This window comes from Argentina silus (assembly GCF_951799395.1).
Source record: "Argentina silus genome assembly, chromosome: 4".
NCBI lineage: Eukaryota > Metazoa > Chordata > Actinopteri > Argentiniformes > Argentinidae > Argentina > Argentina silus.
The window spans coordinates 14654840-14668657 of NC_139658.1; the positions used below are offsets into that span (position 1 = coordinate 14654840).

Sequence of the window (13818 nt, forward strand, 5' to 3'; positions counted from 1 at the left end):
CTCATGTGAGGTGGATGACACAAGTTAACCCTTTTGCAATGTACTATAAGGTGCTTTGACACCTGGTGAAAATAATAGCTATATAAATGTAAAAAACTGAAATACATGGTGCCATATACTGTCAATATAATTCTTAAACAAGGGGAGAAAAAAATAAAAACAAGGGGAAAGCCACGTTGAAAATTACAAACTGTATGATTACCTCCTAATTTATATCTACCTACATTACTGTAGTTACCTGCTCTCCTTTAAATTAGTTGTTAAAGTGAGGAGTTCCCAGTTTCTACATACCTTCCAAAGACTTTGATGAGCATTGAGACAGTGAGGGCTCCAAGTAGGCCCCCGATGGCGAATATGGACACGGTGACGGACCACAGCAAGGTGACCGTCTCTGCCCTTATGGGCTCTCCATAACGCTCCATCCATGTCTTATTGTAAAATGTCTTTATATACTGCACAGGGGAGGGAGAGGAAGAAAGTCAACAACTCAGTATACATGTATACAGTATACATATTTCTTAAAATGCTTTATTTTTTCTATTTGAATGTAACCTTTGTCTAACCTTTGAGGTGAATACATTTCAAATATGTGAACAGATAACAAAAGACGTTTAAATTTAAGTGTTAAAAAGGTTTGTGGTTGAGCTACATTATCGCGGAGGTACTGCACCAGTCAAATGGCCTTTTGCATACATTTAATTTGAGGTATTTCACTCTGCAATACAACCACCAGGGGTATTGTTGAGCAATTCTAATGGAGGCTTGTTGTGAAATAGTAGCTCATATCTGCATCTTCACTTGCCCAATTTGAGCTGATATAAATTGTGATGTGTTCTATCATTTCCAGTTGCATGTCGCAGCCCCTAATTAGCATATAATTACCGTTTTCGTTAACCTTAAATGGGCTGTTTTTTCTATCCATTTCACTCTGTTTTAAAGGCTAAATCATAATATGTGTATATATACGTTTCTTGCCTTAAATAATAAGGCGGATAGAGCTTTCAGTTCGAGATGAGTTGCTAGCTTCTTACAACTTCACAACTGTAAACACACTGGCTAGCTAACTGGCATTACAATTTAGCTAGTTAGGCTGACAAACTCATTAGCTGAACTGTTAATACAGCCAGTTAGCTAGCTATGTGATTCTGTCTGTGTTTGTGTGTGTGTGTGTGTGTGTGTGTGTGTGTGTGTGTGTGTGTGTGTGTGTGTGTGTGTGTGTGTGTGTGTGTGTGTGTGTGTGTGTGTGTGCGTGTGTGTGCATGTACATGTTATGTGTGCTCACATAAAAATCTTGTCATGTTCTGTGGTATGAGGTGATTCAAATCTTTGTTACATTTCACCTGAACCCTTTGTCTTAGGGCCTACATAACACTGTCATAACAGTGCCCTAGCAGTTGTCCTATTAACAGGTGTACAGTTCTTTCCTGGTCACACAGTCATGGGCTCATGAAAACTCTATAGGCATAGCTGGTTGAGTATACTGCTAGCCAAATTAATATTTTGTCATGATTTTGACAGGACTTATAAAGGTGGTTTTCCCAGGACAAACATTAAGCCTACTACTAGAATACAAAGCATCTTCAATATAGACTCTTCATTGAAAGCAATCCATGACTCATAGGGTGACAGTGGGTGCTATGGGTGATATTGTTTCTGACATGTTGATGTTAGAGTTATGAAAGTGTTATGTAGGTTTTAAGATGGATAGTAAAGAGTTTCCCAAATATTGTATGTCCTCTGACAGTCATCCCAACAGTAGCTCGATCAATCTCTGAATCAATAACATTTCATCTTTAACAATTGAGGTTAGGTTACCCTGTATACAAAAAATAAAAACAATGGACTTCTGGCAAGTGGGCTGAATCAGGTCAACTAATATAGAAATCAATTCAGAGGTTAAAGTCTTGGGGCCATGTAAAGACCTTAATCTCTGAATTGATTTCTGCATTATAAATAAGATTGATATTGACACCTTTCTTTCTTTCTTATGACAGTCTAGTGTGTGAAGAACATGTCTGATTGATGGTGAAGTCTTTAGGGTTTCCAGGCTTGAAAGGGATGCTTACTCCACATTTTTCCCAGACATTTGTGAAGTAGGGTTTGAGAATTGCCTTGACTCTGAATCTGGGGTCAGTTTACCAAAAGCTCCACAGCTTAAGTAGTACTTAATTTCTGCTGACAACCTAGCTGCAAAGCTGTGAGAGAAAATCTTTAGTTACAAAGCTTTGGGAAACTGACCCCTGAATGGTATTGCAAGGTTAGTTAGCACAATACAGATTGAAACCACACCGAAGTAACCCAACATATAAAAGGTTTACAGTTTAATAGTTAATAACTCACTGATAGAATCATAAAGTTTTTATGTTGGCTATAATATGAGGCCACACCGGAGGGTCTTTGTTTTTAGTTTGGAATTCAAACTATATGACACTGAAAGGCACCTGATAGCCAGTCAATAGACCCCATGCCAAGTCCCCATGCTATTGCCAATTATTTAATAATTTAGTGTCTCTTTTTTCGGCAGGTATGATAATCAAGGCTTGCATTGTGATCTCTGGTTTTCTTACGATAGGACTATTTACCATTAGAACCCCACTTTTATTGGATGAACCGGAGGTGCCTCTTGGCCATTATTTCACACTGCACGTCTAATTACTCTGTTATCTTTCCTGTAATCAAGGAATTCAAAAGGCTTGTTTGCACCAAAAGCCCTCGCTGTATCTAAATTAGCACGAGGAAGCAGTTAAATATGTGTTACGCAACTGGCAAAGCACCAGATACAATCTTTGCCTGTTACATAATGGTCTGTCTATGAGGTTTGTCACAGGCCCTTTGTTGTGACAACCAATTACATGTGAAACCATGCATACAATGGCCTCCTGCAAGAGCTGCGAGAGTTATTTAAGTTACAATATAACTCTATTTGGAATTAAATATTACATTTTTTTAAAGTATTTTTAACTAGACTCACTCACCAGATTAAAAAAGTGTTGTAACTGTAAATGGAGGAGAAAGAGGGAAGCTTCTCTTGTGCATTGTTGATAAACAAAACGTACATTCTGATTAATTATGGTATTGCTGAGGTGAGTCCCAAAATGAATCTTGAACTCAGTGAAGTTATCTCAAGTGGTGGTTTCGCCTGTCAAGGATGGAATACCTACTAGCTTTTTTCACTACTTATCATCTCTGCATCCTTCAAGTGCTGATCATTGATGTGAATGTCCAGTGCTTATTCTCAATAGGAACTGGGCTAAATCAAGCTCTAAAGATGTTACATTTCCTGAAACCTCCAATACCCTCTAGAAAAACACACTTCCCAAGCAGAGGATGGTCCCGTCATTCAAAAATGAATCAAGTTACCCAGGGATGCCTCAAAACAAACACAAAGTCTGTCCCGAGTGAACAATCTCAGAGAAAACCACAAACATTGACAGCTGTGTCTCTCTCTGAAAGGGAGGGAAGCTCTTTTCTTGAAAAAAAAATTCCATAGCCATTTAAAGAGGCTTGTAATTTCACAGTTGTTCCATCAAAGTGGAATTACTGTACAGTCCCTGAAAAACTCTAGGCCAGGTGCCAGAGCCACAGCTAGTGTCACTCCATTGTGATGTCTTGCTTATGTTGGACACACACACACACACACACACACACACACACACACACACACACACACACACACACACACACACACACACCTTGTGAGAGTGTTCTCTCAGGGCAAAGGACTGAAATTCTCTGTCTACTCTACTATTCTAGGCAGAGATGGCTGAGTCTTTGAAGGATATGTCGCTGTTATGACTTCTGTGGTCCAATGACAGTAAATAAGGACATATTCTCTAACCCATACAAGGTTTTCAAATGGGCAACACCACTCTATTATTGAGGCCAATAAACAAATTATGACAATTACTGAGCTTTGTCCAGTTGCTGTGTGTAATCACTTTACACTGGGCATGGGTGCGCAATCTAATCTAATCTGATTCCCAAATGGTGGTTTGGGACACAGGGGTGGATCACGGCACAATTATTTTGGGTCGCAGCTCAAAACTTGCTTCATCACCTCATGGCCATAAACATTGGTTTGGCAAATGTGTTGGTCAAAAGAGAAATGTGAAGGCTTTAAAGATGTCACAGCACAGACATGATTAAGAACCGCCGCAGGTTAACAAATTCTAGTTTAGGTTTGGGGTAAAAATCATGCTAAATAGTTGGGCTGATTTAATGTGTCTTACTTTCAAACCTATAATATGGGGCAAGACCGGAAGCTCTTTGTTCTTAGTTTGGAATTCAAACTATATGACACTGAAAGGCACCTGATAGCCAGTCAGTAGACAGAAAATAGACTGTGTTGCCAAGTCCCCATGCTATTGTCAATTATTTAATTATTTTGTGTCTCTTTTTTAGGCAGTTATGATAATCAAGGCTGACATTGTGATCTCTGGTTTTCTCAACTTGTCCACGATAGGACTAATTACTATTAGAACCCCACTGTTATTGGATGAACCGGATGTGCCTCTTGGCAATTATTCCACACTGCACATCTAATTATCTTTCCTGTAATCAAGGAATTCAAAAGGCTTGTTTGCACCATATCATGCTTTCAAACCTTTATCTAATTGATACAGGGTAATACTAAGGTCCACTTGGTCCATTGTCTCCACGAGTGCTAACAAGGTGTCACATGGGGAAACAATGGCAAGGCTCACCTCTACAGGACCAGTCACAAGGTGATGCAATAGTCTCACCTCTACAGGACCAATCACAGGGTGACCCAATAGTTCTACTCACCAATGCAGGAGCGTTGACAACAGAGAGGTTGTAACCATAGAGATAAGATGACCCAAGGGCACCGAAGAAGGCTGCATTCACCAGACAGGCAGTGATACACTGTAGATAAGAACGCACGCACACACAAACACAAACACAAACACAAACACACACACACACACACACACACACACACACAGATGTTAGAGATAATGTCATTGTTACAATAGCATGTTCTATATGAACAAAGGTTATGAGAAGACCCAAGGGGAATTCTGGGAAGGACAATGCATATATATACATATATTTACACATGGAATCTGTCCACAGCCGTCCCAGTATGTCCTTGTGTGTACCACTGCTTCCTCAGCAACTGTCAGATCCAGTCAATGCCAATGCCAATAAATAATAAGCACGTGTTCAACATGAGAGGGGGTTGAGTACATTATGTACATAGTTACCTACACCTGGATTCAAATAATATATGTAGATATGCACATGTTTGCCGTTATTAGAAAAAATAGCATACTGTATGCACATTTTCAAATTTCCAGTGTGGCCAGCAGGGGCAGCAGCACGCAACACTACCTGCTGGACCTTTAACCATTTGAAAGGATATCGAATACTACTTGAAGCCAGGTCTGGAGAGTTATGATGATTAGATTAGATTAGATTCAACTTTATTGTCATTGTGCAGAGTACAAGTACAGAGACAACGAAATGCAGTTAGCGTCTAACCAGAAGTGCAAAATAGCAGAAAGTGCAATGAACAGTATTTACAGGTAGTGCAATATATGAGCAGTAAGTAGTGCAGTATAATATAAGTAGTGCAGTGTAAGCAGTATATGAGTAAGCATTAGCATTATAGCAGAGTAAATAAGTTACAGTATGAACAGTGTAGCAGCATATGAACTGTATAGTAATGCAGTCTAGCAGTATATATATGTATTAACAGTAACATGAGGTAGATAGCAGAATAAATATAAATATGGAATGCCGTATGAACAGTATAAACGGGTATGTACAGTGTGTGCAGAGTATTAACAGTAGTATTAAGAAAAATATAAAGATATGTGCATTATGTGCATTATGAACAGTATGAACAGTATGGACAGATATGTACAGAAGAGCAGTGGTATTGAGTAAGAGCAGGGGAGGGGAGTGACAGTGCAATTGTCCGGGTGGGGGGGGGGGGGGGTTTGCAGGGGTTGCAGGGGTAGTAGGTTGTCAGGTAGGTTCAGTGTTCGAGTTCAGCAGGGTGACAGCCGCAGGGAAGAAGCTGCCTCTGAATCTGCTGGTTCGGGTGCGGAGAGACCTGTAGCGCCTCCCGGAGGGGAGTGGGGTGAAAAGTCTGTGGTTGGGGTGAGAAATGTCCTTGACGATGTTGCGTGCCTTACGCAAGCATCGTTTGCCCTGGATGGAGGACATCATGAATCTCCTGTCACTCAAAATGTGATTCAGAACCAGATGTGCTGCATATCAATGTCTGCAAGAGATCATGTATGCCAAAAAATCCATCACAGAGGATGGTTGAACACAAGTACTTACTATTGTGAGTAACTTATCCCTTTGAGCAACTTCCGGCATATCGATCAACTCCAAGAATAATCCACCCATCTACTGTATAAACTGAAATGGATCCCAATCCCAGGAAACTGGAAGGAATTAGATCCACAGTTAAAATGCATTGTGCAACTGGCCGAAGCTGCCTGCCTTCTCCTGTGGGTGACTCATCAAGACCAAGGTGCACTGTAGCACAAAGAGCCTTTGTGAGTATCACTCTACACCTGGACAAAGGGGGTGAAAGAAGGAGGAATGGAAGGAGGGATAAGTGGAAGGACAGAGGCAGGCCATGGGAACTCTGGTCCTGGTGAGCCAAATGGTTTTGCGTACTTTTGGGGGGGGGGGGGGGGGGTCCAGGTTACCCATCAGGCAAGCGTGGTTCCAAACCACCTTCGTTTCACTTCCCTCCCAAATTTTTGTCGCGGCACCAATGTGACTGTCTGGGTTGGAGCCTGGGCTTTTTACCTCGATTCCACTGTGCACACCCAGTAGCTATCTTTCCAGGACATTTCCCTGGAGGCAACTGATTCTCTTCAGCTCCCTTTTGGTCAGAGTCAGTTATTAATAATAGACAGAAAATCTTTATGGATAGAAGAGAAGGCATCTCTGATTCATTGCTAGCTGAAGGTCTTTCTGAAGGTCTTTTCAGCTGTTGTGGTGACAATGACACCAGGTTCACGCAACCGAGAGCAGAGGGTTGTTTATTTTTATTTTATAACTTCAAAATGATACACACACGTAGAAAACAAACACAACAGAAAAAGAAAACAAAAAAATCACACATACAAAATTAAGTACTGTAGAAATAATAAAAGAAAATAAATTCCAATAAGATATTAGAACAGGGCAGGAGTAAAACATTTGACTGTTGAGTGCCCTCCATAAGTACTGGAAAGGGAAGCATTTTGTTTTCTTTTAGCTTTATACTCCTACTCTTTCATACGCCCTGGCTTTTAATATTTCATACAAATTGTGTTCTGTGTGTGTTCTGCTGTTTGTATACATTTATTACAATTTTGTGTAAGATCCTTTTGCTATTGTCCTCCATCTAGCCGGTGAGTTTTTATTCAACCAGGATCGTATAAGTTGTATTTGGGCTGAGTAAAAAAAAGTTCTGTAGGTTGGGAAAAGCGAGTCCCCCTAGATCGTGTGCACGTTTGAGTGTTTTCAATTTGACACTCGCCTTTTTCCCATCCCACAGAAAACTATTGACCAATCTGTCTCAATTCCTAAAAGTTCTGTATTGTAGCTCATCTCATCATTTTTGTTGCTTGCTCAGAGCTATGCTGTTTGTTACCTTGAGCATCTAATTTTGAGTCCATGATGAGATTGGAATCCCCTGCTGCAATAGTGATCCCTGACCTTCAGCTACTAACAGGTGAACAATCCTGAGATAAGATGTTAGATAAAATTAGATGTTTATGTTTGGCAAGAAAGAAGGACACCACTCTGTAGCACCTCCAACTCATTTGTGATTGGTTAACGGAAGCGGCACCTCTCTGCACTGCTTTTTGAAGATTTTTTTACTTTACTTTCTTACTTTTTTGACTAAAAAACATGTTTAATGGAGGATTTCCATTTAGAGTGCCCTTTAGTCCAGGACTAGGCTAAGGCTGTATCAGAGGAACTCGCCCATTTTCCTACACTGTGACAGCATAATGTGACTGGTTTGTGACCAACACTCAGGTTTGCAGGTGCTGTACTACATGAAAGTACTACTGGTCTCTAAAGATGACAGGCAATAAAGAGCGAAATACACAAAGGATGTGCGTCACATGGTAGACTGGTGTCATATGAGTTCTCTGAGGTTACCGGGCAAGTTGAGGCTACAATTTAGGTGAATGTGTGTGTGTGTGTGTGTGTGTGTGTGTGTGTGTGTGTGTGTGTGTGTGTATGTGTGTGTGTGTGTGAGTGTGTGCATGCATGCCCATGTATACAGTATGCATGAATGCATGACTCTGTGCCTGCTTGATAGGTAGATTGACAGAGTAAAAGACAGAGAGCAGACATGTACAGTATATGTCTGTGCAGTCCCAGCAGCTCTTCAATCTCTCTCATCTTAAGAGCACTCCTCCTGCGGCATGCCCTATTGTCCAACACAACCACACAGACACGCCATCTATTGAATCAAACACTTGGAGAGACGCCAAGTGGATCGAGTCCACTTCGACCACACTGGCGACAGGCCGGAGGTACAGAAGTGTTAAATGCAGGACCACCAGACTAAAGAACTCCTTCTTTCCCACTGCCATCAGGCTCCTAAACAACGCATAGGAGATTATAATCATGGACTACCTCATATAACTGTACTACCTCATATAACTGAACCCGACTGTTAAATTTTCAGTTTGCACATGCATAATTGCACTGCTTACATTTGCACTGTTTTATTATTATTATTGTTGCTTTTTTATTATCACATGCTGCCTTAAATTTTGTTATCTTGTACATTTTGTTTAGTATATATTGTATATTTTTTTGTATTGTACATTTTACATTGGTTGGCATTCTGCGGACAGCAAAGCAAGAATTTCATTGTACAGGGAAACATGTTTTCTACTGTGCATATGATAATAAACACTTTGAATCTTGAATCTTGAATCTTGAGTTGAAATGCCCACAGAAAAACACCAACCTGATGGCAGAGTTGTTGTAGCTTTAGAAGTAGTTTAGTTGGTTTCTGTCGGTATAAATTATTGACAGTGCTGACATTATTGGTATTCCCTCCAAATAATCACTCAAATAAAGAGACAGATAGAGAATAGTTTGATTGTAGCTTAATTAGCTTGTTAGATAGATTACGTCCTTCCACAACTGACAGAATATATCAGAGACTTAAGGCTATATTTGGCAAAATCAAGTTGATTACAGCAAATCAGCTCATGAATTACAGGGAGATGAAGATGGAAAAATGGTTTATATCAAGTTATCTTAACAGGGACCAAGCAATGGGACCATGTTTTTTCAAATATCCTTATATAATATCTACTCTCAAACTGTTCGTGGTAGTCATTAGACATTAGGCATTCTCTCCAACAGTACAGTACCTGCAAACCTGAGTGTTGGACACAAAACAGTCACAACAGCAACCAACACGCGGAGAAGCGAGGGACAAGTTTTATATGTGCAACATGAACTCGCAGCACCTAAGTGGAAAATCCATGACACGAACTGCGCTCTTTGCGTTGTGAGCGCGCTGTGTCCATACAGTCTACTGCTGAAATGTGCGGAATCAACTGAGAAACATTATATAGCTATGAGTTATTAGGGGTATGCTGGATTCGTCATACTCATATTCGTATCCAACCAAAGGACTTGATTTTCATATCCGGATGATACTCATGATTGGGGTGTGATTAAAATGGTTAAAATGATGGGGCTGCGCATTCTGCACAAGTCAAAGGTGCATCAGTCGGTCAGAACCGATATTAGCAAATGCCTGTAGCTATTCCTCTTGAGAAATTCCTGTTATTTCAATGCATGCAAGGTTCATGTAGCCTATTAACTGACACACAAAATCAAAGATCAATCGTTTTTATTTATTCTTGTACAATATTACCACAGTTTCAGAAGGTATGACTCCCATTTCACCCAAATCTGTGGGCTGATTTCAAATAATGCTATTAAAAAAGCAAGGTTAAATCACTACATCCACACAAATCAAAGAATCAGTCATGTAAATCATCAAAGCTTTATAGGGCACGTAATGTGGGTTAACTGGGCACCAGACTCTATAAGACAGAGGGCCAATAGCTCCTTCGGTTTACAAAAATATACACTGATTGATGCTTGAATACTGTCCCTGGGCTCCTAATGAATCAAATAAACACAACAACATGGCCCTCAAGAGGCAACAACCCCTCGATAGCGGAGACGGGATGGGACAAAAGAGAAAATGCCTCATAGGGCTTCTTTTGGAAACAAAACTTTTCTGTAGGCTTTTCAGTAAGTCCTGATTAAACACAACCAGTGCATTATTTTTTGCATGGTACTGATCAAATTCAATGATTACACTGTTACAGTAACGTCAACAAATGTGGGTATTTTGGTTAGTCATGAGGGCCCAGCGCTTCTAGTCTAAGTTAAGGAAAACACACAAGCCACAGATTTTGATTGGTCTGTGAGTGGTCAAGCCCTCAACACAGCTCTCATGTATTAATCTAAAGCTTTTACGCTACTGCTGGAATTTGCATCACCACAAAACTTGTTAAATTATTTCTGAAACGCACCCTCAGTGATAGCACAACAACATAGCACTTATGGTGCCCTGCGTGAGTAATGGGACACTGAAGCATTTTTTCTTTTTCATAGTTGGCTATTGGTGTCTGTCAACATGAGGACCAAAGAGGTGTCAATGAAAGTCAAGGACACCATTATTAGGCTGTAAAATCTGAAAACAACTATCAGAAAAATAGCCAAAACCCTAGTCTTGCCAAAATCAACAGTTTAGAACATCAGTTATAGAGCTAAAAGAAGAAAAAATGCTTCACTGTTGCACTACTTATGCAGGGTACTGTAGATCAACAATTGCATTTGGGTTGTTAAAAAAGAGCCCTATGTGTTGACTTGATTGGCTGATGCCTTCCCAACTCAAAGAAGTAATCAAATAAGACATTTAAATATTAGAGAAATTAAAATCAATCTCACATCAAATGGAGATTCAGAATAGCTTTTCTGTGATAGGGTCTTATTTCATAAATTGAAGGAGAAAGAAATTCTAGCAGAAAAAGCTACATACTATATAATGACAAAAAATATTTGCATATATAGGTTCCATTAATGACAATCATTGGCACAAATGTTCCACCCTCCTCTGCAACAAATAAGGTTATAAGTTATATTGTAAGTATTATTTGCGTGTATACTTAATGACCCAAATACTGCATATTGCATTCACTACACACAACTGGAGAAGAAAAAAACAAAACATGTTCAGTATGTGAATCATAGAGCAAGAGCTATGAACACCTCCTGTGAGTAAACTGATGTCAGCAATATGGTTTGATGAAGGTCGAGCTAATTACTCCAAATGTTCTCAGAACTCATAAACGCTGTGTCTCCACTGGAATCATCACTTTCAAGTTCATGATCAAGTACCTCATTAACCTCTTCTGCTGAAAGCCCTATTTGACAAATTTCTGTCTAAAAACCAGACCCAAACTAAACTGCTAACATTAGAAATATGATGATCAGATGCACAAGCAAGATGCCATTTGATAGGTAACACCTTGAAGTTTTGTATGGATATGCTCAGATCATAGTTCACAATAACATACTACACATGACAAGAAGATAAAGTAATCAATAATCAAATTAATAATTAAATTAAAGCAGAATTTGGCCTTGTATATGGGTCCGTCCTTCTTAATAATCAGACTTGCGTTGCAAGGGGTCACAGGGACATGATCCTGTGTCCTGTCTTGTGCAAATGGCTCTCACAAAGAATTTGACCTGTTGCTAATGGGGTGACATTCAGCAGCTTCTTGAAGAAGGTAATTGCATGATGGGCTGTAAGAAATGCTCTACAAACTGTTAACCCCATCACATTGAGAAACACCTTAGCAGCTTGAACAGATTTATTCCAAGCCTTTCAAGTCAGGGGCAACTAAGATTACATGTAAACAAACACAAGCACAACCATGGACCATATTGTTATTAGGAGGACCACCCACTCTTCACATGTGAATGATTGAAAAAATGAATTTCCATGTGGGGTGACAACAAAAAATATGTAAGGCTAGTGGTTTGACTAGGTCTGATAAGATCCTGAAATGACCCACTGACCTGGTCTGCGGACTCAGCTGTCTTGTTATTGTTGATGTTGCTGTTCGGCTCATCTTTTTGGGTCTCCTCTGGCTTTTCCATTTTGGTTTTGCAGGACACTGAAATGACAATGACGCAATATGTTGTATTACTCACCCAGTTCCCACAAAGATAGACAAAGAGACAAAGAGAGACTGAAGGAGGAAATTATTGTGCTGACATGAGTTTCCACGGCTCGAAACAGGCCGAACAGAAAACCAACTCAGTGGATGTATGGAATTCAATGAGGTTTGATTTTTAAAAATGAAACAATAAACAACTTTTCTCTTGAGCTGCATGAATGCACATGTGAATTCTTTAAATATTACAAAAATGTTCAGTATGTGGATCTCAACTGGATACTAATTCAAACACAATTTCTCACAACACTGGAAGGATATTGTTATTTGTTATCCTAGAAACCTCCAGATAACATGTTTGGTTGAATAGTATTCTTAGTGGTGGAATAAATATACATATCAGAGAAAAGAGTCAATATAACACAGTTCTAGAAATAACCCACTGAATACATTCTCTGATTGCTCTGTGGTTGTCAGGTTAAAGAAGTACAGTTAGACTGCCATCTGGTGGTTACCATTATATTCCACTTCTCATGGTTCCTTGCAGACTAAAGCCCTAGTAGTAGCGCATATTTTACAGTATAACCTTTCATTTTTTTAAAACGTTGTTTTATTTGACAGTATTTGAAGGCATTCCAAGTATTTGAGGGTCAGTTTGGGATTGAAGGAACAGTGAGAGCAGGCTAACCAGACGTTTGTTTGTTTTCAAGATGCATCTTGCACTAGGCTACGGTGACTATATAAATTAAATTGCAAAAAATAATTGGATCTGATTGCTTTAACTCAATGTTGTCAGACCACCTTATATATTATACAGTAAGGCCATGGCATTGTCAAAAGTGGGAAAGCAATACAATGGCATGTCATTCTAAGAATATCCTACATTTTTCCTCCTGTTCCGTCCATCCCATCTCTCCAATAGGCAACAGGCTTTTGCATGTGGGCTTAAAAATATATTATCTGAGCTTCCACCACAGTAGCCTGTGAGCTCCGAAATCAGGAGCATTAAAAATATCATCCTGCATGAAATAACAGGTGCCTACCCCCTGCCATTCCACAGACTCAAATCGCAAGTCAATTACACGGTGGTCAAATCGAAAGTATAAGCTCATGTTTGTAGACTAGGCCTACATTGTAGCCTAGAGCTTCTTTCGTATGGATTCATGAATTTACTTATATATACAGTGCCCTCCATAAGTATTGGAGAGAGGAAGCATTTTGTCTTCTTTTAGTACTCTATACTCCAGTTTGGATTTGAAACATTAATTCAATGTTTAATTTTTTAAGATTGGTTTGACCATTTAGAAATGACAACCCTTTTATGCATAGTCCCCCTATTTCAGGGCACCAAAAGTATTAATTGGCTTGACAGGTGTTTCTGGTTAGTCAGGTGTGTTCCGTCACATAATTTGTGCAGGCATAAGAGAGCTGTCAATGTCTAGTCTTGATTCTAGGCTTTGCATTTGCCTTTGAAGTCTGCTATTGCTGTCTGTCAACATGAGGACCAAAGAGACGTCAATGAAAGTCAAGGACCATTATGAGGCTTCAGAAAAAATCTGAAAACATATCCAAAACCTTACACTTACCATAATCAACAGTTTGTAACTTC

General features: G+C 39.6%; 1 protein-coding gene across 1 annotated transcript in view; it reads right to left on the minus strand.

Annotated features, from left to right (window-relative positions):
- Positions 1 to 12192, minus strand: part of slc2a9l2 (solute carrier family 2 member 9, like 2) — a gene marked incomplete at both ends in the record, with an annotated part of 128005 nt that extends 115813 nt beyond the window's left edge. The window contains 3 exons of the mRNA XM_083668480.1: positions 292 to 452; positions 4786 to 4884; positions 12112 to 12192. Of these exons, the coding sequence (XP_083524606.1) occupies positions 292 to 452; positions 4786 to 4884; positions 12112 to 12192 (341 nt within the window). The remainder of the gene's footprint in view (positions 1 to 291; positions 453 to 4785; positions 4885 to 12111) is intronic.
- Between the last annotated feature and the right edge of the window lie 1626 nt (positions 12193 to 13818).